At 42.6% G+C, this 22,259-nt stretch overlaps 1 protein-coding gene across 1 annotated transcript in view; it reads right to left on the reverse strand.

The window, feature by feature from the left end:
* The window catches only part of TLL1 (tolloid like 1), a 92,939-nt gene that overhangs the window by 13,279 nt on the left and 57,401 nt on the right, over positions 1-22,259 (reverse strand). The window contains exons 10-15 of the mRNA XM_015419947.1: positions 14,676-14,778; positions 12,971-13,087; positions 11,808-11,953; positions 10,057-10,252; positions 4,837-4,962; positions 4,190-4,350 (exon numbers count right to left, since the gene is read on the reverse strand). Coding sequence (XP_015275433.1) covers positions 4,190-4,350; positions 4,837-4,962; positions 10,057-10,252; positions 11,808-11,953; positions 12,971-13,087; positions 14,676-14,778 — 849 coding nt within the window. The remainder of the gene's footprint in view (positions 1-4,189; positions 4,351-4,836; positions 4,963-10,056; positions 10,253-11,807; positions 11,954-12,970; positions 13,088-14,675; positions 14,779-22,259) is intronic.

A 22,259-nucleotide genomic window follows, 5' to 3' on the forward strand; every position in this document is an offset into this window, starting at 1 on the left:
GTGAATAATATTTGTGTGTGTGTGCACAATACAAAAAGACACCAGAATTTACTTTCCTTCAGAGAAGTGTTCTAGATGTTAGTGTGTGTGAGTTAGAAGTGATGGAGGCTGGCATCTCGTGTATCTTTTAAGCGGCCACTAACCCATTGCATGTATCCATTTTATGCAAATGTGCTTGGATTTTAGTATTCATTGCAATTGTTTTGCTATTTAAAATATTGGCTGTTCTAAAGAACTCGTTAAATCTATACTGTGCAGTCTGTATCGTCTTCCCTTGTATTTGCAAGAGCTGTGCATATTCTACAAAGCCAGGAATGGTTTGGCTACCTTAAAAATAACCTTCCCCCAGGTATCTCAATAAGTATTAAGAAGAACTCTTGCAAAAAAAAAAAAGGAACTCTTGTCTTCAGGAGATGGAAGGAGGGCATTCCCCATAAAGACGCCAGACATTCAGAAATCCTTGCCTTTCATGGTCCATCAGAGGTCTGATTTCTTGATGTTCAGAAATAGCACAAGATCTAATTTTTTAGTTTGAATTATGCTACTGCTTCCTTTGTTAAAAATATGTATATACCCAGGGGTCATTTCGGGCCAGAGCAAGGCCACTGGAGGAGTTGCTGTGAGCGGCCTTCCCCCCTGCCCCAGTGACTGGGCTGCACTCCCACATGTGCCCTGCTTGGGCATCCCCCCCCTCCTTTCCCTTTGCCTCACTTCTAATGCACAAAGTTCAGGTGGCGTTTCAGGGCCCTCCCCCTTCTCCTCACTTGCGTGGAGGGAAGTTTGCACTGAGCCCTCCCCAGACACTTGAGCGTGCCCGAAGCTTTGTGGCACGCCTTTGTGGTTTCTTCTCTCTTTTTTTTGCCACCCAGCCACCCCAGCTGGCTTCTCACTTTCATTCCGGGCTGCATGCCAGGTGGGGTAGGGGGGAACTATGCTAGGGCGCGCCAGCATCAGTGCACTGCCTAGCCGGAGCCTCATCTCCTGACCACGTGGTGAGGCAGCTGAGTTCTTCAGGTGCCCACCTGGGCTGGCACCACCAACTGCAGCAGCATGACACCGCCGCCTTGGTCAGCTGCTCCTCTGGGTGTCGTGTCGGGTTGAGAGAAACCACGAACCAGCTGCTCCCAGCCGCTCCCAGCCACGAGGAAAACAAATAAGAGGAAAGTAGATATAAGGGCTGCTCAGCAAGAAACAAGAAGCAAGAAGAAGAAAAAGGGGGAAATCCTGTGAGAGAGAGACAAGATTGAGATTGCCATAGAATACTATGCCATAGAATACTATGGCAAAACGTTATCTGTTTAACTGCTCTGCAAGTGATATGGAATATGTTGTATTGATCAGCCTTGGATTGTGAAAACATTTACAAGCATCTGTAAAATACAAAAAACTGTAAGATTTACAAGATAGGAACTCTGGGGCAAGTGATGCTCTGTGTTCTTGGTGCTTGGGGGGGAATAGTTGGAGTGCTTCTAGGGTCCTGGCCCCAATGATGGACCTCCTGAAGGCACCTGGTATTTTTGGCCACTATGTGACAGAGTGTTGGACTGGATTGGCTTCTCTTATGTTTTTATCTCAAGGGATCAGCATAGCATTGTTACAATTTTTACCATGAACATTTCTGACAGTTTCATCAAGTGTTGATCAGATGTAAGGTTTTTGCAAAACTGCATACATACAAAGACTGAGCAATTCAAACTGACTGGCAGCCATTAGCATTACTAGGGACTACTCAGATGAATACCCAGGAGTAGGCATTTTATTAAAACACAGCATTTATTTATAACTGATTTCTTAATGATTTATGACTGATTTTAATTGTGTGTTTAAAGACTTGCCTGCTGAGCAGAGCAGTTGCACAGTAAGAATGGGATGGCAGGGAGGGGGGGGTAGAACTCAGGCTGTGAGAATGTGCATGCATGAAAAATCAGTTGCATTGTATGGCATGGTTGGAAAGGAATACAAAGCACCCTTCTGAACAGCTGTGAGCAGACAAACTTATCAATGAAAAATCAGCTCCTTGTTTGCAATTGGTGAACAGGATGTCAAACAAACCGGCAGCTGTTCAAACATCCCTACATAAGAGTAGGGATGAACCAATACAATGTATGTATCTAGCCTTCTGACACACTTCCAGTGATGTCTGAGGATGTGGCATATGCAAATAAGTTATGCTAATAAATTATGCTAATGAGCTCCCGCACCTCTTTTTCTATGAAATGATCCCTGTATATACCATATACTGTTCATTTTATGTTTTAACCAGTTTTTGATCACTGAGTGCTTTTAAAAATTGTGGGCATAAGGGTGGCAAAGTCAAATACTTTTAGAACTGATTTCAATAAGAGAGAATTAAGCATATATCTGCCTTTCTAACTGAAATCAATAGTACTTAAGTGCTAAATTCTGGCTGGCCCAGAGTATTTATTATCTCTTTCCAATAAATATTGTCAAAGGTAGTTTAGAAAATTTAATAAATAAAATTAGGTGATTATAATGACAATAAACAGGGTTTAATCTGAAATTACTGTAAACCAATTAGGGCCACACTAGATGTTACAGCAAGAGATCCATGATCCTTTTTTTAAAAAAAAAAATCCCCCTAAGGAGAAATTTTATTGGTTTTTTATAACAGACTACAGTCTATAACTGAAATATAGGAAGGGAAACTACATCTAAGGAGAAAGAAAAGAAACCCACTAATAACTAAACCCCTAAGAGTAGGAGATCATTACATCAGCTTATCTCAATGTTAATCTAAAATGCTAGTAATACATTGAACAAAGTTCGTTATGCTAGGTAAACTATCTTTTAACTACCATTTAACTGTTTAAAGAAAACCCCAGAGCATCCCAAAATTATTTCCAATTTTTTTTTCAGGCACACATCAGAGTCCTTCATTTCTCTATTTTCTCTTATCTTTTCTTTCCCTCAATTTATATGGACTTTTGGGGGCTGCCGCCCCCTTTTCAGAAGGAGAGTCCTCGTCAGAAGACACCGAGCTCAACTCGCCATCAGATTTGCTTTCTTCTTCATCCTTCTTGTCCTCAGCTGGCTCCCCCAGCTGTGTTCGCAGAAAATCACATGCTTTAAAAACAGAGTTAATCTTTTCTTTTTTATTGTGTAGTTTGAAAATGACTCCTTCTGGAATTAGCCATTTGTAACTGATGCCGTTTGCCTGTAGAAAAAGGATTCATTCCTTATATTTCTTCCTCTTCTGTCTTATGTCAAATGGGATATCTTTTAAAATCCTGATATTGTTGTCTCCAATTTTCAAGGGTGTTCCCATAGTTGCTTTCAAAAAAGAGTCTCTGACATGTCTCTTCGAGAATCTGACTACTATTTCCCCAGGCAGATTATATTTCTTTATGTATGAGGAATAGGACCTGTAGACCACATCCATCTCGCTGTAAAGATATTCCGCTGTCAAATCTGTCATTGGGACTATTGCTTCACTCAGCCATTGCTTCAGATTCTCTTCTTGAATTTCCGGGACCCCTTGGAATCGTAGGACCAAATTTGTTTTCTCCATTTGCAGCTGTAAAAGTTGTGTCTCTTCCGTAGCTTGTTTCATTTCCAGTTTTTGCACCTTTTTCTTAACTTTCTTAGTGTTTGAGTCCATTTCCTTCACCTTCTCCATCATTTGCTTCGTTGCTTTTAAACATTGAGTCAATTGCAGCTGCTGTGATGCCAAACTCTGACCAATTGTTGACAATTGTTGCTTAATATTAGTCATCTCGTCCAGCAGAGGGCGCAAGGACTCTGCCAACATTTTGGAAAGCTCCGTGGTCTCTTCCATTCGAGGACTGCCCACTAGTTTCACTTTTAGCAGTTTGTCCTTTTCCGGTTTCTTCCCTGCCATCTTTTTGGATTTGTTTACTTTTCTGAAAGTTGCTAAAGTCTCTGATACTCGCCCAACCGCTTAGCTGAGCTCTGGTAAGTCTCTTAAAACAGGTTTAAATGCTTATTTTTCCATGATCCTTTTTACATCGACATTAAGAAACCACACATAAAGTAAAAAAAGAGTAAGCCTTTTTGCATGTGTTTTGAAGGAATCCAGGGAAAGTTAATGAAAATGTGAATTGCCACAGCCATTTTAATTCTTAACAGGACACCACAGAAGTGACATTTTCTGCTTAGGAACTCAACAGTTCTGCCACTGTCAACCATGCATCTGTCTGTTGTTACTTACTTCATTTCCTTCCAATTCAAAAAACTCAAACTTCATTGAGATTCTGTATTGAGTAGGAGCCACCACCTGCCACACACAGTTTTTATTTGGTGGATATTCTTTGGGCCATCCTGGCGTTGTAATTGTCCCATTCAGTTTTGTCAAAAGTCCTCCACAAGCAGCTGAAATGTAAGAGAAAGAAATGTGATGTATCATTTTTTTATTATACACCCCTTAATACAGTTCACTACATTTAAATATACAGTCTTAGCTTTCACTAATTCTCTTCCTTAATTCCAGCCTTCACTATGGGTCATGGTCAGTGCTCCCTCTAAGCTGTGAAGTCTTGTGAGCCAAAATTCTACTTTGTGAGCTACTGGCATTAAAGTTCTGAGCAAGCAATTTGGCTACTGCATACATTAGTTTGCTCTGGAGCCATCCTTCCTGAGCTAAGGCAAAAATGTGTGAGCTGGAGGCTAAAAACCATGAGCTAGCTCACAGTAACTCAGCTTAGAAGGAACACTGGTCATGGTTGTGCTCTATCACATCTTTTATCAGCATCTTATAACCTCGTGTTGATTTGAAGAAATGTGATTTTGGTTATATCAAAGTTCCTAAGGCATAGCATACATTAAAACTGAATAATATCTGGAATTAGCGCATGGTACCTTCACAACTCTTCTTATCTGGCCCAAGCTCATACCCTGGATCACAAGCACATTGGTAGCTGCCCAGTGTATTAACACAACGCTGTTCACATCCGCCATTATCAGGTTTGGCACATTCATCTTCCTCTGTAAAGAAACAGACAAACAGAATTTAATTTTCCCTCTTGACTATGGAATGACACGTTGATATTCCTCCAAAATATTTTGAGTATTTGCCTGCAGATGCTGTTCTTTGTAGTACACTTGTGTCTGTCCACCATAATTATGTTAGAGAATCTAATAACTGAGAACTCTCTCCGTGGCAAAATTTATGGGGGCAATAATTAAACAACAGAATAACACTAAGTAAGGCATTATCTTATTTTATAATTTTCTGCTCAAGGCTATCGTTATATGAGCAGTACTAGATAGAGAGATAGATTTAATAACTGAGAAAATAAAACATGCTCATTTTTGAAAAAGCAATTTAAAACTCGAAACCTGCATTCCAAGGCCATGATTCTTTCCCATGTGAAAAAAGCATTTGAACACTGAGAAACCTTAATAGGATGCAGAAGATTCCATCCCTTTCTCCACTGGATGCATGGGCAATGAGCATACCAGGCTCTAATTACAAACTGGAGGCCTATGCAAAAAGACAACCTACAAAAAGTGCTCAAAAAAGTAGTTCCATCTTCTTAATTTCAATATTTTCCCCAGTGTGTTTCAAGGATTACATACTCTTCATAAAACACAAATTGTTAGTCATTTTTGGCCTACTAGATGAGGTGTTTCCAGTCCTGTTGGCAAGTCTGTCCATCTCCATGTCCAATCCTTCTTCTTTTGTTAGACAAGGAATACCAGCCCTGAGCCTGCATTCCTTGACCAACCAAGGGAATGAGCTAGATACCAACCAAGGGAATTAACTGGATACTGGGGAATGGGTTTGCACACTGCCACAGCAATTAAAAGGTTGCATAAACTACTGAGTGAAAGACTGGAAATCCACAGCAAGGTCACTTAAAGGGTTCTTTATTCCCAGAAATATGGATTTGTACATTTATCCTGAGTATGTTCTCAAACCCAGATTAATAGAATACTCAAATTCCACAATTTTATTTTACCAATATTAAAAGAAGCAAGATTCACAGGAGAGAAAAAAAGATTCTAATATCCACAAGCACACTTGAGGCCAAATCAATCATCACCTTTACTAGTACAACCTGGTTCCACTGATTTCAGCAAAACTGGCCTATGAAACCTACATTTAAAATCTGTGGTCAAATTACACACCTGACCCACTGATCAAATAGTGCATGAGAAACTATTCAAACTGAGTGAAACACAGAGTGGTCTTTGTTTACCTTGTAATTATTGCCTTTGCTTTTTCGATTGGAAAAATTGCACCAAACTATACAGGGCTACATAACCTTACACGGGCCCCAGCCACATGTGCCAGAAAACATGGGGATGAGGCGTGGCTATTCACGCCATCGCATTCTGATCTGCCATTATGCAATCAGACGCGATGGTGGTGCACCGGGGTTTTGTCCTTTGGCTCGCGCTGTAAAGAGGACAGCTGGAGGGAATAGGCGCGCGCCACGCAATCACACCGAATGAGTCTGTCAGCAGCCTGTGGCAAACCATTTGCTAGTAGATCTTTGCAGGTACTTTTTAACTGCGCATCTTTGGCGGCACGCCACGGGTTGGCCAGGGGTGCGCTATGCTTGCCAGATGTTGCGGTGTGATCGCACCCCAAAAATCCACCCAGCATTCGTGCCTTTCGTGCGGCAAATTCTCCATATGACCGCGGCCAAAAATGAGTAAAGAAACAAAGATAGTTTAATATCTCCCTTAATTTATACGAATTAATCATTCAAATATGGGAACCTGCAAGAAACTTGAATGCCACCGCCATGGACAAGGAGAAAAGTCTGTTGTCTGCACATGCTCAGACAATGGTATTGTTTTGGGGGGATTTAACCCCAACTTTTTTTTAGTTTCAGATTTTTCTGCAAACCTGAGGGGGTCCCCCAAGTTTGCAGAAACTTCTGTTTACTGTCAGTGTGGGCCTGATCTGCAGATTTAGATAGCCTCTGATTGGCCCATGCTTGGCTATTAGATGTATAGACAAACTTTCAGCCCAAAGGATACTGAGTTACAATAATGCTTTTCGTTAATAAGTACAGAAGATGACAGTATCAGAGGTTTCCTATTTAATTTGAAATAGACTAAAAATACTTGGCTATTAACATTTTTACAAATTTAAAAATTTTACCACTATGATTTAACAGCAGTTTTTAAACAATTCACATAGTTTAACATAGTCATGTGTTGGGGAAGGGGGCGGTGGCACAATTCAAGCCTCTTTCAAGATCATTAGAGAGTTAATTTTCTATAAAGAGCTGAATTTGGGATTAGCCTGCATAAACTACAAAACTATACACACACACACACACACACAGAGGTCATTTCCTGCAGGAGCGCACAGGAGTGGAGCTCCGGCAGTAAAGAGCCCAGGGGGCGGTCACATGTAACAAGCCCCACCCCCTGCTCCCAGCAGCCCTCAGGCAGAGCAAGAAGCAGCCAGGTAAGCTGCAGAGCCCCCCCCCCCGCCTTACCAGTCCAAAACAGTCCAGTAGCACCTTTAAGACCAAGTTTTATTCAGGTACAAGCTCTCCCTGCTCTGCGAGGACAGATCTGCATGTTCCTCCCCACAATAGCTAGCAATCCAAAACAGGCCAGTGGAGCCTGAGCGGTGGGTGTTGCCTGCTGACACACTTCCAATGATGTCAGGGGGTGTGACATATGCTAATGAGTTATGCTAATGAGCTCCTGCACCTCTTTTTCTACGAAATGACCCCGTATGTATATGTGTGTGTGTGTGTGTGTGTGTATATATATGTGTGTGTGTGTGTGTATATACAAAACTACAAAACTATATGTTCTGGTTGATCACAAGCTAAACATAAGCCTGCAGTGCGATGTGGCTGTGAAGAAAGCTAATGCAATCTTAGGATGCATTAACAGAAGCACTGTGTCCAGATCAAGGGAGGTGGTAGTTCCACTCTATTCTGCTATGGTCAGGGAGTACTGTGTCCAGTTTTGGGCACCACATTTTAGGAAGGATGTTGACAAGCTTGAGCATGTCCAGAAGAGGGCAACCAGGATGGTGAGAGGGTTGGAATCCAAGTCTTATGAGGAAAGGCTGAAAGAGTTGGGTATGTTTAGCCTGGGAAAGAGAAGGCTTAGAAGGAACATGATTGCAGTCTTCAAATATTTGAAGGGCTGTCATGTACAAGATGGAGCAGATCTATTCTCTCTTGCTCCGGATTGCAAGACTAGATCTAATGGGTGAAAATTACAAGGGGGTCATTACCAGCTAAATATCAGGAGAAACTTCCTAACTGTAAGAGTGGTTGAGCAGTGGAACAGTCTGCCTTGGGAGGTGGTGGATGCTCCTTCGCTAGACGTTTTCAAGTAGAGGTTGGATGACCATCTTTTGGGTATATTGTAAGTATGTAGGGCTATCTTTCGGCTATGCTCCTGCAGAGTGCAGGGGGTTGGTCTAGATGAGCTGCAAGGTCCCTTCCAACTCTAACATTCTATGATTCAATTACATATTTCTGGCAATATCTTGTATCAGAAGGCTTGTGTTGTCACCTGGCCCCCAGGCCCCTCTGCTACTGTCTCCTCTGTCCATGGCCTCAAGCCAGAATCATCAGCACACTGGATTTTGCAGCCCCTAAATCCAGTGCTGGTTTCAGGGCCTCTGAATCCCTGAAGACCTATTTAGAGGAAGAGGTACCAGACTCGAAACTAAGGAGAGGCAGTTTACATCTTAAAATGAAAAAAAATGAATTGGTCCCACCACCATCCAACCATTCAAGAGCTGCTGTTACAGAAGACATGGGTTACAATTAAATGCCACACTGCATGGAACCAGATCAGCATACCACCCTTCTTAATACTTCAAGTAAGAGGTGGGTTCTGGCCACTGGTAGGGCATATTTGAGTTCAGTTGAACTTTTGTTTGCTTTCTTGGGAAGCTATCCAATGTCAGCAAAGCCTGAGCTTAATCCTGCTATCTGTGTGCTCTATTCTGTGTATCTGGTAGCAGGAAATCTATTACCTGGTTGCTACCACTACTGCTGTATGACTCCAACTGAAGGACATCTCTTCTCTGCAGATTTATACCCAGGATGAGACAGGAGAAATCTGAAACTACTGCTTCAAGATATTCACATGCATAGGTTCTGGAGAGAATCATTGCTCCCTGAAGCAGGCTGCCAGTGAGTCAAGCCAGTCACAAAAATAGCCAAGAAACAGGGTTAGCAATATGTATTAAGACCTGCTTATGATCATCCTTGGCAGAGCTGAACATCTGAAGCTATCTCATATAAAGATAAACCATCGCACATCTAACTCATTATTGCATATTCTGACTAGCAGCTTTCCAGGATCTTGGGCAGATGCTTTCCTAGCATTTTCTACATCACATGCACAGTGAGAGCAGGAGTAGGCCTCAGGTTTCTGCACCTTCTCACTGCTCATTCCCTGCTCATAACACCAAACATGAAAGTTTCTATTTAAACTGGGGGATCAAGTGGTTATGCAAACACAGGCAGTTCTTTACCCACAGATATTGTTAAAAGATCGTCTCTAGAGAAGCAGAACAAGTAAACACCCTGAAGGTAAGTGCAGGAGTTGGGATCAGTTTAGAAATCCCTCTCTCCCACCACTGTTTTCCTCTACAGGGCTCTATATGCTCTCAGTGGCTTGAATAGGCTAATCCTCGTGTTCCCCCCCCCCCTTCAACTGCTCAATATTCCATGTTCCTAGAATATAATTAGTGCTCATCAGGTTAACAGTGGGAAGGCCTTCTGATTAATTTATGAAGTCATATTTTTCTGCAAATCAGAAGAGTCCTCTGAAGATGTAGTGACCCTGCACTGCCTGGTTAGGAAGGTTCTTGTGATGGGCACAGGGACCAACCACTTTTTAACAGAGTGATCGCGCATACAGATAACTTGAATGACTGACTGCAGATAGAACGACAGAGAGATGGAAGAGAATCACACAAGTCCAAGGACCAATCCACTGCAATTAGAAGTGAATTGTGCAGGAGGGCAGAAGTAACCTCTGAACAGCTCCTAGGATCAGCCAATCTTTTTATTTTTCATTTTGTTTCTGAAACTGCATTGTTAAATAGAACCACTCCTTGCTTTCCAAATCTGTTACCTTTAAAAAAGTTAGCAGCAAACCCCGCTTTGTTGACTGTTCCATCAGAAACAAACTTCATCCACAAAGTATTGGAGGTAGATCTTATGTCATCTGGTTTATCATAGCCACAAAAGTGGCCAACCAAAGGACTACTTTCACTGGTTCCATCTCGGACTTCTAAGTAATCATAGGCACAGCTGTCATGTCTCTCAATCTGCAAATATACACAGAACGGAGCATTTTTCCAAGTTCATTACAAGCACCCTTTTCTGTTGATAAATTTAACACAAAATGTAATTCATTGTCTAGTTGAAAACAGTAATGTCTTATTGCAAAATACATACATGAATAAATGTTTGTCATCAACCCATTTGTCCAGTCCTATGAAGAAGTGTTTCCCCAGTGCAAAACCAAATAAAGCTTTACAGTAAACTGTTTTAACAAATGAGGTTAATTTGCTGAACTGAAATGAAGATTATACATACTGGTATAAGGGTCAAGAACATATCGTGGTCAGATCAATAAATTACACTAAAAAGACACATGGCTAGTCTACATATAGTGAGGGTGCCTTGTGTACTATGACTTGAGATGTTAATGCTGGCTTTGAACATTGGCCAACTGGCAGTAAAGTGTGTAGAAGTCAAAGGCAGTATAGCTTTTTAACCTGGGCCCAGACAATGAGAGACATATGAAGTTTCCATACTGAGTCAGACCAGACCATTGGTTCACCTAGCCCAGCTCCATTCTTACGGACAGATATATTATTCAACCCTTCTGTCTGAGATCCTTGCACCAAAAATATGGTGAGATCTGAGCTCATTCACACTGCCCTCAACCACGGAGCTCAGTGAAAAAGTGAAAGCTTTGGTCCCAGCTCTTAGAAATCCAGACTACAGCCATGAACCTGGCTGCCAGTGCCCTGATCCTTTGAGGTTTCCACACCTCTGAGCTCCCACTAACTGCAACAGCTCTGACAAGCACTTAAGGGACAAAAGAACAAGTTTATATAATACAAATGCAGATTGTTATTCTAAATTGAAAGAAATGCAAATATCACAGCTGTGAACTTCACATTTCTGCATAAAGTATTCATGACTAGCTTTATGAAATTACATTTGAACACATAACATTTATTTATTTATTCTTAATAAGCTTATTCTTCCATGCCTGGCAGCGACCAAAATTATGTAAAAATAAATATTTTTCTATTGTCAATTGTGGTTTATGAACGGCTAAAACTAGAGTTACAGACTCATCCGATGGTTTATTGCATGCAGTTGCAAATATCGCACAGACAGAAGTATACTATGAAATTTCAAAAATAAAGATTCACAGCTATTAGAAAATGTGCAACAATGTGGCTACTAAAAACACAAAGTGAAAAATCTTTTATGCTTATCTTTAAATAACAGAAACAAAAAATAGCTTTAAAAAAAGGAAACAAATAGATTCAGAAAAGAAATAACAGCCGTAGTATTTAATGGATTCCTAAAGCAGCCTTGTGGAACAGGATTAGGCATTTGTTAAAAGAAACTATTGTCAATTTTAAAAACATTCCAATTCAACTAGCGCAGATAGCATAAAACCCTTTTAATCTTCTTGAAATTTATGCAATGGGAAAAGTCTCCATGAAAGGAAATATTAACTGGAGAAGTTGCGTTATATAGAGAATGCTTTGTTTCTACATTGGCTTAATGAGGATTCCCTTAAATGTCACTGTCATTTATCCACTAGATGGTTTGCTGAGATCAGTTAAAAGGCTTTACCTCAAATGCCTGAAAGGTTAATCCGACATTGTAGTTCTCTGACACCGTTATTTTCCACACACATTCCTTCATTGGTCTGTAGTCATCAGGATAATTAGGAGACTGGATCTGGCCTTCATTTTTGTGTATTTCACCTCCACAAATTGCTAATGATGAATGTATAGAAACCAACTTAAATACCTTCTCAGTACTAACGTTTACATCAAACTACTGATGCCAGGAGAAAAGATGGACACATCACAACCGCCAACTGTCCAAATACAATTTGGCTGCTTCACCTACTGATTTCTTTTTACTCAAAACAGTGTTTATAGTTTAAAACCATTTAACATTATAGACTGCAATCCAGTCTGCAATTACACACCCAGCATGTGTACAAGGCAGGCTGGATTGCGGCCACAGGACATGACCTAGCACCTTCCATGTTTGGATCCAGAGCTGTTCCTGCAGTGGCTTCCCTTTGTCTTCAGTGAGAAGGAACTGCTTGGCTTGCACAATGGGAAATGCCTGTGCTTTGCATAGAACATTACCTTCTCATACAAAAGGAAGCCCTTTGCATGCAGAACTTGGGATTCTGCCATAATTTGTAAGTTTATGAAGAACTGAAAAATGTCGTTATTACTGTTTAGAACTCACCCAGCCTTTTTGGATATTCAAAGACATGAAGAATGTTAAAATTTAAACAACAGTTGTACAAGAGGACAAACAACCACGCTATCCAACTGTGAGAGACAATGTACAGTTCTTCAAGATTAGAATCTGACAAACTAGAAATCTAAACCTAATTATTGAGCTGATACAGCAACTGTTAAGCTTCACTTAATTCAATGAGGAAGCTGAGCATGTGCTTAAATATTTCTTATAATTTTTTGCCTAGGGGAAGAAAAGCAACTCGGGCATGGGTCTATGTATGAAAAAAATAGCCAGGGAGAAAAAGGTTACTACTAACTTCTCTCCCCACCTTTTCTCTACTTACAGCTTTCAGAGTCTACTTATGATACTGGGGGAGGGGTGCATTGCATAGAACTGTGTGTCAAGTCTAGTTCAGCCACAGTTAACCATATATTAAGAATCATATATAACTTATATATAAGCTATGCTTTAAGTTAATACACTCCCAAAGGACAAAAAGTTTAGTCTCTTTGACTTGCACAATGACTCACCTTCATAAACAGCTGCAAAACCTTTTCCTACCCAGTTACTGCTGCTACGGAATTCTATCCACATTCGGCTATCAGTAGATGTAAGGACATCTGGGAGTTTGTCACCGCAGAACCTACCTACAAAAAAAAAGTGTCAGTAAATGGATTTTAGGGTCTCTCACAAGGAGGAAACCCTTCATCTAAGGGTCAAACTACTTTTGGCAGAAACAAACCCATATCTTTAAATGTGGTCTTCCTTAAACACATTTACAGTGGGAGGTGAAGGCACCATTTAAAGCAAAAAACAACAACGATCCCCTGCACTCCCTTCTCTCTGGTTTTAGTATGACAGACTAGCTGAAGGGGGAGGGGTGAACAGTTGGGGGGGGGGCTCAGAACAGGAGTTGAAGGGAAGGGATCAGGGTTCACCTTTGAAACATACTCATGTGCCCCTCCCAATTTTCATGTTTAGTATATGGGTGTGACGTTCCCCTGTGTAGTCTGGTCCGCTCTTGTTAGCCTCTTTTATGCACATACAGGATTAAGCCCAAATAATATAAGTATGTGATACTCTTGAGATTTGCATGTTCTCTCTCTGTAGTCATGAAATAATTTACTGTTTATTTATGCATGCTGATGTCTTAGCTAGTTTAATTTTAGAGAACCAATGGGGAAGTCTGCACGTAGTTCAGTAAATCTGGCACGTCCTTTTACCTGAATGCAAGAATCCCTATTGAATTTCTGCTTATCAGTATCATTGTCCCCAGTGCACAGAACTGCCTTCCCTTTCCTGTTGCAGTTGGTTGTCACAGGCAGCAGACAAAACGGGATTTTCAAGCAAACTCTAGTCAGTTTCCATCATCTACTGCACTAACTATAGTTAGTTCAATAAACTGTGGTTTTAACTAACCATCGTTGTGAAATCTGAATGCATTCTAAAGGCTGGATCCCAACTAAATTTTCCACCTGTGGAACGGCAGTTTCCTGCCTCCCCTCCCCCACTACAGCTCTCTGATCTCCACCAAATGCGGTCCCTGGGGACCCCGAGGAATGACATAAGGGGGCCTGCAGCAGAAAGGGAGACTGGTGGAAGTATCGCTTAGATCCAACCTTAAGAGTGTATGCCTGGCTAAGAAGATAATCCCAGGCTACGGTCACACGGAACATTAGCCACACTAGAGAGCCGGAAGATAGGCGGATTTTCTGGGCGCGATCTCACTGCCACATCTGGGAAGCGTAGAGCTCCCGTGGCTTACCCGAGGCTTCCTGCCGAATATGCGGGGTAAAAAACTAGTACCTCCGAGGTACTAGTTTCCGGTAACCGCGGGGCAAGGGCAGGCGTCTGATCGCATTTCTCGTGGCATCCGGCGCCCGCCCATGTCCCCTTGCAAAAAGTTTTTTTTCCCCAAGTCTCCATGGATGCACACAAGCACCCAACGGAGCATGTGCATACTTTGGTGTACAAAAACCCCCAAACCTGTTTGCCGCACCGCGCCGCTTCTTTGCCGCACGGCAGAATTGTCCTATGATCGGCACCTCCCCCTACCCACGGGACCTCCACTGAACCTCTACAGGAGGTCTGATCGCGCAACTGCGCGTTATTTAGCCCCGTGGCAAACAGCCACGCCTCCCCCCTGGGGACCGGGCCCCCAGACCATTTGATTCTGCTATTACGTCTCATTTTCAAACAGATACTGCAGTCTCGTAATTTAGATATGGTTCATACCAAGCAGGGGTGATTTTCTCCAGTAGCCATCTCTTACTTCGATGTAGTCATACCAGCAGAGGCTGCTCTTATAGAGGTCCATTGTAGTGAAGTTTAAGACAATCTGGAGTACAAAGGAGATAAACATGTCATACAATTTATACTCTAAGTAGGGGGGGAAAGTTTCACCAGCATGCTGAATAAAAAGTGGGCAGTAGTAGCATTCTTATCTGCTTCACTCTGTGCTTTTTACAGAAAGGAACACAGACGACACAAAGACAAAGCTGTATATCTAAAAAGTAAATAGCTAATCTGCCTGAGCCTAGGTTCTCAAACTGTGAAAAGAACTGATTCTGATGAAATGGGTGGACTGGTACCTCTTGGCAAAGGCCTTGCAATGATTTACATAAATTTAAGGTTATCTTACTTCTCACTGCCCCATCATCCCACTTGATTTTGGAAGGAAGAAGCTGATGCAGAACTGCTGTTTGCTTTAAGATCAATTAGTTATTATTTATTGGGGGGAACTGGAAGAGCTAGGTATACCCTCTTCTACTTCTAGTGTTGAATTAGTGACCAAAGCTATATATCTGACTGCATGACTACATGTGTGATAATGTTCAATGCTTAATTGAGGATCAGATTATTAATGCTGGGTTAAATAAACTGACAAGATATTTACTTAATTAAAAAAAATCCTATGTTGAGCTCCTAACCCACATGGATTAAAGTCAGAATGAACTGAAAGCACTTCATAAATACAGCCATAAGGATGTTTAGCACTTCCATGTAATTGCAGGGGGTAGGATCTGGAGGAAAATGTGTAACTTTGCAGGAGATTGTGCACATGGCAAAGTTGTGCAGGTGCCACATACTACACATCTGCTATGTGGACAGGTAGCTTGTGGGTCTCAGGATCAGCAGTACTGTTGCTGCCTGACTGCAGGACCTGGTAAATGTTAGAAGCAATGGGGGGGGGGGAAATCCTTGGGGGGTGGCTGAAATGAAAGAGAATGAGGAGATGCTGGAAGTGTCATACAAATATTGGTCATCATTTTATCAATTTCTTCTCCCAAAGCTTGAACTCCCCCACAGCTGAGAGGGATTTGTCAAAGACTGTTTCATGAACATTTGCATTTGTTAACACACATAGTAATGTTTTTAAACACTTAAAACACTTTAAAAAAGATTTACAAAGGAACTTTAAAAGTAGTAAGTTAAAGCAGAGGAAATTATCATTTTTGCCCTCAAGATTATGTCACATGTACAGACTGAGTACCCAGGCTTAAAGTCAGTTTAACAAAGATTATTCCACCCCCCTAAACAGTAGCCTAGAACGTCTCCCTAAATTTGATCAGGTCATAAAGAAATAGAGTTTCTCCCTCCCTTCCACTTTCTCCCTCCCTGTGAGCCTAATGAAAAGGCTGAGGGAAATTACAGCTATAGATTCTACTTTTTATCGTTATGTCTATTGACGGTGGAGGAAAAGGAATGGCCAGTCTTTTTATTTCACCTTAACCATAAACTGGCTTCAGGTCCTCATCTAGGGTTGTCAAGTCTCTTACCTGGCATAGTGGGGGGTACCTGGTCCTGGTCTGGGAGTTTTGCACCCTGATGACGTCGCCTGGAAGTGACGTAATCACGCTGGGCACATCGCATGGCGGCGCTCTACCAATCGCCCTAAAAACGCTATAGTACAATAGAGTTTTCAGGGCAATTGCTAGAGTGTCACCCGGTGACGTGCCCAGCGTGATTACGTCATTTCTGGGCAACTTCATCGCGGTGGGCACGTCGGCCTGATCTGGCCACTTCGGGGGTGGGGTTCCCCCCACCGGCTAGATTGGGACCGGCGGATTGGGGGCCATTTCGGTGAGGGAATCCCTGCCCCCCAGGGGGACTTGGCAGCCCTATCCTCATCTGCAAGGTGGGAACAACAGTGCCTCTTTTAAAGTTGTTGGGTATTATTACCCAGTAAGTAAAACACTCTGAATACCCAAGAAGTAACATAAAATACTAAGCATTATCACCATAACCATCTAATGCTTCATTAGAAAGATTTCATTTGTGGCACTCTTCATGGATGAGGATGAAGCCAATGGTAATGTGGCAGGATCTTTGGAGGCTCTGGATTTGACCTCTAGTAGGCATGTAGGTAGGCTATTGGATTTATGAGAGACAATCTAGTGGAGGGAACTATGATCCCAAACATGCCTTCTACTGCTCCTTATTTTTTAATAAGCAGAGGACACAGATGGATGAGTGAAGAATAATCTCACATTCTGAAGAGTTCTAATAAGGAGCTTTCTTTTATTTATTTATTTATTATTTGTATTTATACCCCGCCCTCCCTGCGGGCAGGCTCAGGACGGCTTACAGAGGTCGGTACAATGTACCTAGACAACATAAAACTTTAAAACATTTTAAAACAGCTTAAAACATTCTTACGTTTAAAGTTCTCGCAGTATTAACAATTCCTTAAAATTAGATGGTGTTCTCTAAGATATACCATCTGAGTTCTCAATTCTTCCGGTCTTCTCAAGGTCTTCCGGTCTGTTAGGGCCAGCTCAGTGCTACAGATGTTCATGTAGCATAGTTGGTGGTCATGGTGGCAGCTCCTAATTGAAAGCCTGGTGGAAGAGCTCTGTCTTACAGGCCCTGCGGACCTGCAAGAGGTCTCTTCCAGGAGCTCATTCCATCAGTAAGGAGTCGCCACAGAAAAGTCCCTGGCTCTGGTAGCGGTGAGCCTGGCATCTTTGGGGCCCAGAATAATTAATTGATGTTGCGACACTGACCATAGTATCCTCTGGGGTATATATGGGGAAAGGTGGTCCCTCAGGTATGCTGGACCCTGGCCATATAGGGCTTTAAAAGTAAGTACCAGCACCTTGAAGAGAATTCGGTATACTATTGGCAGCCAGTGCAGTGACCTAAGCACAGGCTGGATGTGCTCCCAATGTGGGAGGCCCATCAACAGCCTGGCTGCGGCATTCTGCACTAGCTGCAGCTTCCGGATTTGCAACAAAGGCAGCTCCATGTAGAGAGCGTTACAGTAGTCTAATCTCAAGGTGACCGTCGCATGGATCACTGTAGCCAGGTCGCCACAGTCGAGGAAGGGAACCAACTGCCGAATCAGCCGAAGATGATAAAAGGCTGACTTTGCAGTGGCTGCTACCTGGGCCTCCATTGTCAAGGAGGGGTCCAGGAGCACTCCCAAACTCCTAACCTCCAACACTGGCACCAGTGGCGCCCCATTGAAGGCCAGGAGCAGAATCCCCAACCCTGTGCCACCACGACTCAAGCACAGGACCTCCGTCTTCTCCGGATTTAGCTTCAGCCGACTCAGCTTGAGCCAACCAGCCACAGCCTGCAGCGCCTGGTCCAGATCTTCCGGTCTGGAGTCCGACCGGCCGCCCAACATCAGATAGAGCTGCGTGTCATCAGCACACTGATGACAACCCAACCCACACCTCCGAGCAACCTGGGCAAGGTGAAAGCACCGCCCCCTGAGGCACCCCACATTCAAATGGGTGTCTCATGGACTGCTGTTCCCCTAGCACCACCTTTATTTATTTATTTATTTATTTTATTCAATTTATACCCCGCCCTCCCCGCTCCCTGACCCAGGAGGAAGGAAACAGGCCATTGTAGGGAGAGCCCCTGTATCCACGTGTTGGCGAGGTGGTGGGTCAGCTACTGGTGGTCGACTATGTCGAACACAGCCAACAGGTCCAACAACATCAGTGCTGCCAAACCACCCTGATCCAGGTGCCTTCGGAGGTTGTCAGTAAGAGTGACCAGCGCCATCTCCGTCCTGTGTCCCGGGTGGAAGCCAGACTGGAAGGGCTCTAATATGGAAGTGTCATCCAGAAAGCCCTGCAGCTGTGCCATCACTGTGCTCTCAATTAATTTGCCCAAATAGTTGGCCAATACGGCCAGGTCCAAAGATGTTTTTTTCAAGAGACGGCAGACCATCGCTTCCTTGAGTGCCCCCGGGAACTGTCCCTCCAAGAGGGACTTGTTGATAATCTCCCTAAGGGCACCTCGAAACCCCTCGTGGCCTGCTTTAATGAGTCAGGAAGAAGCTCATGATGAAGGCTGGGCTCATGATTTCTTGCAGTGTCCTTAAGCCTGGAGGGCATATTGTAATGATATTCTATATTCCAAGGCCAGCTGCACAATTTCATAGCATTACAGACTGTACCTCTGCACTGTGCCTTAGCCGGGCATCACTGACAAAGACTTTCTGTTTCTATGAGTGCCATACATTTGTGCAAGGGAAGGTAGAAGCTCATTTCAGTTTCTTAAGGAAGATTTAATGCCTAAATGGTTAACAATACCCTATGTGGCAATAAGAACCCCCCCTTTTTTTATAGCGGGGCCAAACCAGATGTCTGCACTTTTTTAACTTAAAAAAAAATCAGTACTTTTTTTAAAAAACTCAGTTTCATTTGAAGGGCTCACTTTGGATTGGAATGTCAATGTATGGAAAGGGAAGGGGTTTAGATGTTAGTTTAGCTCAACAGTGCAAATCGGTGTTCTCCAGGATTACTTCAGGCCTGGAAAACTGTGCAGGGCAAAGGCTTAAGGTCCACCCCCCCCAATGCATTGTTGTACCTATTTGAATATGACCCTTTCACATCTTAAAACTGAGTTTACAATAGCACTCAGAATTCCAAACAATGAACTTCTAGCACATATTTGGTTTGGCGCATAGAAGGTTCTCCAGCACAAAAACTTAGATGCTAAAACTCTCCTAAGAAGGTTAATGTAAGGTGCTGACAGAGAATGAAGGAACCTCCTTCATCTGATACCTAAATTCTGGAAACAACAAGAAGATATTTTAAAAACTCCACATGCTCTGGAGAAGGAAAAAAAAATCCACTCAATGCTACTCCAGCCAATACCCAACAAAAGGTGAGACAAGAGTTCAGGGTTTGCCAACAGGCCATAGAAGAGGCCGCTGGTTACTGATGCGACCATCCAAACAGACACATGGTAAGGGGGAGAGACCAGGTGAAGGCTTATTTAAAGCAGCATCACACCATCTTCTGCCTCTTTTATCCACTTTCCACAGTACCTATCCTTTCTTCTAATGTTTCAGAATGGGCATAAGTTGGTTACTTTTTGGAGCTGGGGTGTGTATATATATCCTTTATAGCCCAACTGGCATCAAGCCAGGGGGTTTTTTGGGGGTGGGTGGGGGGTTGCCTGAATCAGTCTGAAGACCACAGTGACAGACTTTCCCTGGCCTTACTGGATCAGTTACCTTAGGTATCAATTTCATCTGGTGGTGATATCAGTGCAGGTAAAAAAGGTTAAGTTCTTAATATAAAGCTTAGGTGAGCAGACTGAGGCATCAATCCAAAGACAGAAGGGCAGGCTCATAGACCAGGTCTATGGTGCTTTCATGGGACTGGTTCAGGAATCCCTTGGGATGTTACCATTAGCCCTTACCCAGAGACCTCACAGCTAGGGAAGAAAGAAATGGAACATCTCCTCTGAGCATCAGTAAAAGCTTGGCAAGGAACAGCATGAGCATTATATAATGACTTCTCAGTGATCAGAGCTAGGGTGAGCCTCACAGAATAGAGGGATGTACAGCTAGAGGAGGCCAGACTCTTTTGCACTCCATCAGTTACCTGCACTGTAATTAAATATGGAGTGAGTTTTACCCTTGGAGCTGCATATTCTTATCTCGCTAGGAAATAAAATTGTATTTTGATTATCACAGCTGATGACTGTGATAAGGAATGTTGTTTTTTTGCCCCACTCTCAGTAACCTCATAGATAGGGATGGGCACAAACCACACTTTTGTGGTCTGGTTTGTGGCTGAACCATGAACCTAACCACAAATTGATATGCTAGTTTGTAAACCAAACTGGTTTGTATCAGTTTGTGAGCCATTTAACACCCTGCTTTCTGCTCCCCACAGAAAGTGGCGAGGATCAGAAAGCAGAGGGTTAAATGGCTCTATTTAACCCTCTGCTTTCTGCTCTTCACAAGCCCCCACAACCCACTACGAATTGTATCAAAATTTATGGCAGCTCTTCAGTTCATAAACATCACTTCACAAACCACAAACTGTCCAAAATTTGTGATGAATTTTAGTTCTTGAGATGGTTTGTGCCCATCTCTACTCACAGACACATTACTTCCTTTTTCCAGATGAACAAGGATGCCATTTCAAATTTCACTTGGGGGAGAAAGTCAGATTCAGAAAGATACAATGGCCAACTGTAGGATACATTAGAAGTTAAACTGCAAAAAAGCAGTGTGGCTGTTATTTTTTTTAAAAAAACCTTTACACTGTAGCAGCATTATGAATACAAAACAGAGTCAGACCTCTCTCTCTTTCGTGCAAAGGAATGTGTGCCTTTGGTAGGTACCCATATAGCCTGAAATAGAAGAGTGGAGTGACACCCTACCCCCGCTATCTTTAAATGGCACCTCTGCAGAGGAAGATATTGTTCATTTGTTGACTGAAGTCTTTCTGTAGAAATGAAAATCTGGAATTTTCATGCAGTTAGTCATCATTAACAGAACAGATTGTATCCATTAATAACATATATTTTTAGACAATGACACCAGAACTGCTTAAATAGCATTTGGCTCCAGAGCATTTCACTTTACCTCTGAATTAATAAACGATGTTCACGTTTATATAGTGTATATTTACTATGTACTGATACATATTGCCAATACTTAATTTCCATGCCTGCTCAATGAAAAATACGTCCAGCACAGTGGGACTTACTTCCAAGTAAACATGCATAGCATCACCCTACACAGTGGCAAAGAATGAGTTCACACTGGTGTCTAGAGTAAAAACAATTTCCTGCATCCCACACAGCCATCTGCACTGAGGGCAATGTTTGAAATCCCCTATGTGATGAGAGTCATAGATAAAGTGCATTTTTATAATAATGATAAATGTTGAGCCAGTAGTTGGTGGGTATGTTGCTTTTCTTCTCTCCTCTCACCTGAGCCTTAAATAGCATTTTATTTCAGGGGGGAAGGGGAAGAAAACCGCTTGAAATACCTGTAAGCATGAGAAACCACTTATTACAAGTAAAAGTTTTTTCACATATGAATGTTAGTGTAAAGAAAAACGGTTCCTTGCTCTGTTCTGTAAAGTAAAATCTTTGGTTCAGGCTGCACAGAGGCCTGCAAGAATTTTCCCAGAGATAGAGACAGCTCAGAAGTAGTTAGCACAGTGACCTTGCCAGCTAAATTGTTTTCAGCTGCAGTGCCAACTGCCCTTGGTGCTTCCAATTAGCACATTCCAAGCATGGACACCTGTGGGGGGGGGCAGGGACGGACCTAACTGCAGGATGGTTTCGTTTCTCTCCCTCGTTCTCTTGTCCATCCTTGGATGTCACATGCCTCGCAACCAAGAGAGTTACATCACCTCTCAGGCCTAGGATCAGTCAGAGACCTTTTTCCTATAAATCTAGTTAGTTCTCACACTATGGCATGGAGCTTGGTAACTACTTGACACGGAATTACGTCAGTGGTTCAACAGCTCCCAGAATGGCATCCTACTTAATTCCTGCCTGGACTGGCTAAGTCGTGAACATCTTGTCTTGCTGGAACTGACTGCCTCT

The sequence above is a fragment of the Gekko japonicus genome, unplaced genomic scaffold (genome assembly GCF_001447785.1).
Source record: "Gekko japonicus isolate JY-2015 unplaced genomic scaffold, Gekko_japonicus_V1.1 scaffold329, whole genome shotgun sequence".
NCBI lineage: Eukaryota > Metazoa > Chordata > Lepidosauria > Squamata > Gekkonidae > Gekko > Gekko japonicus.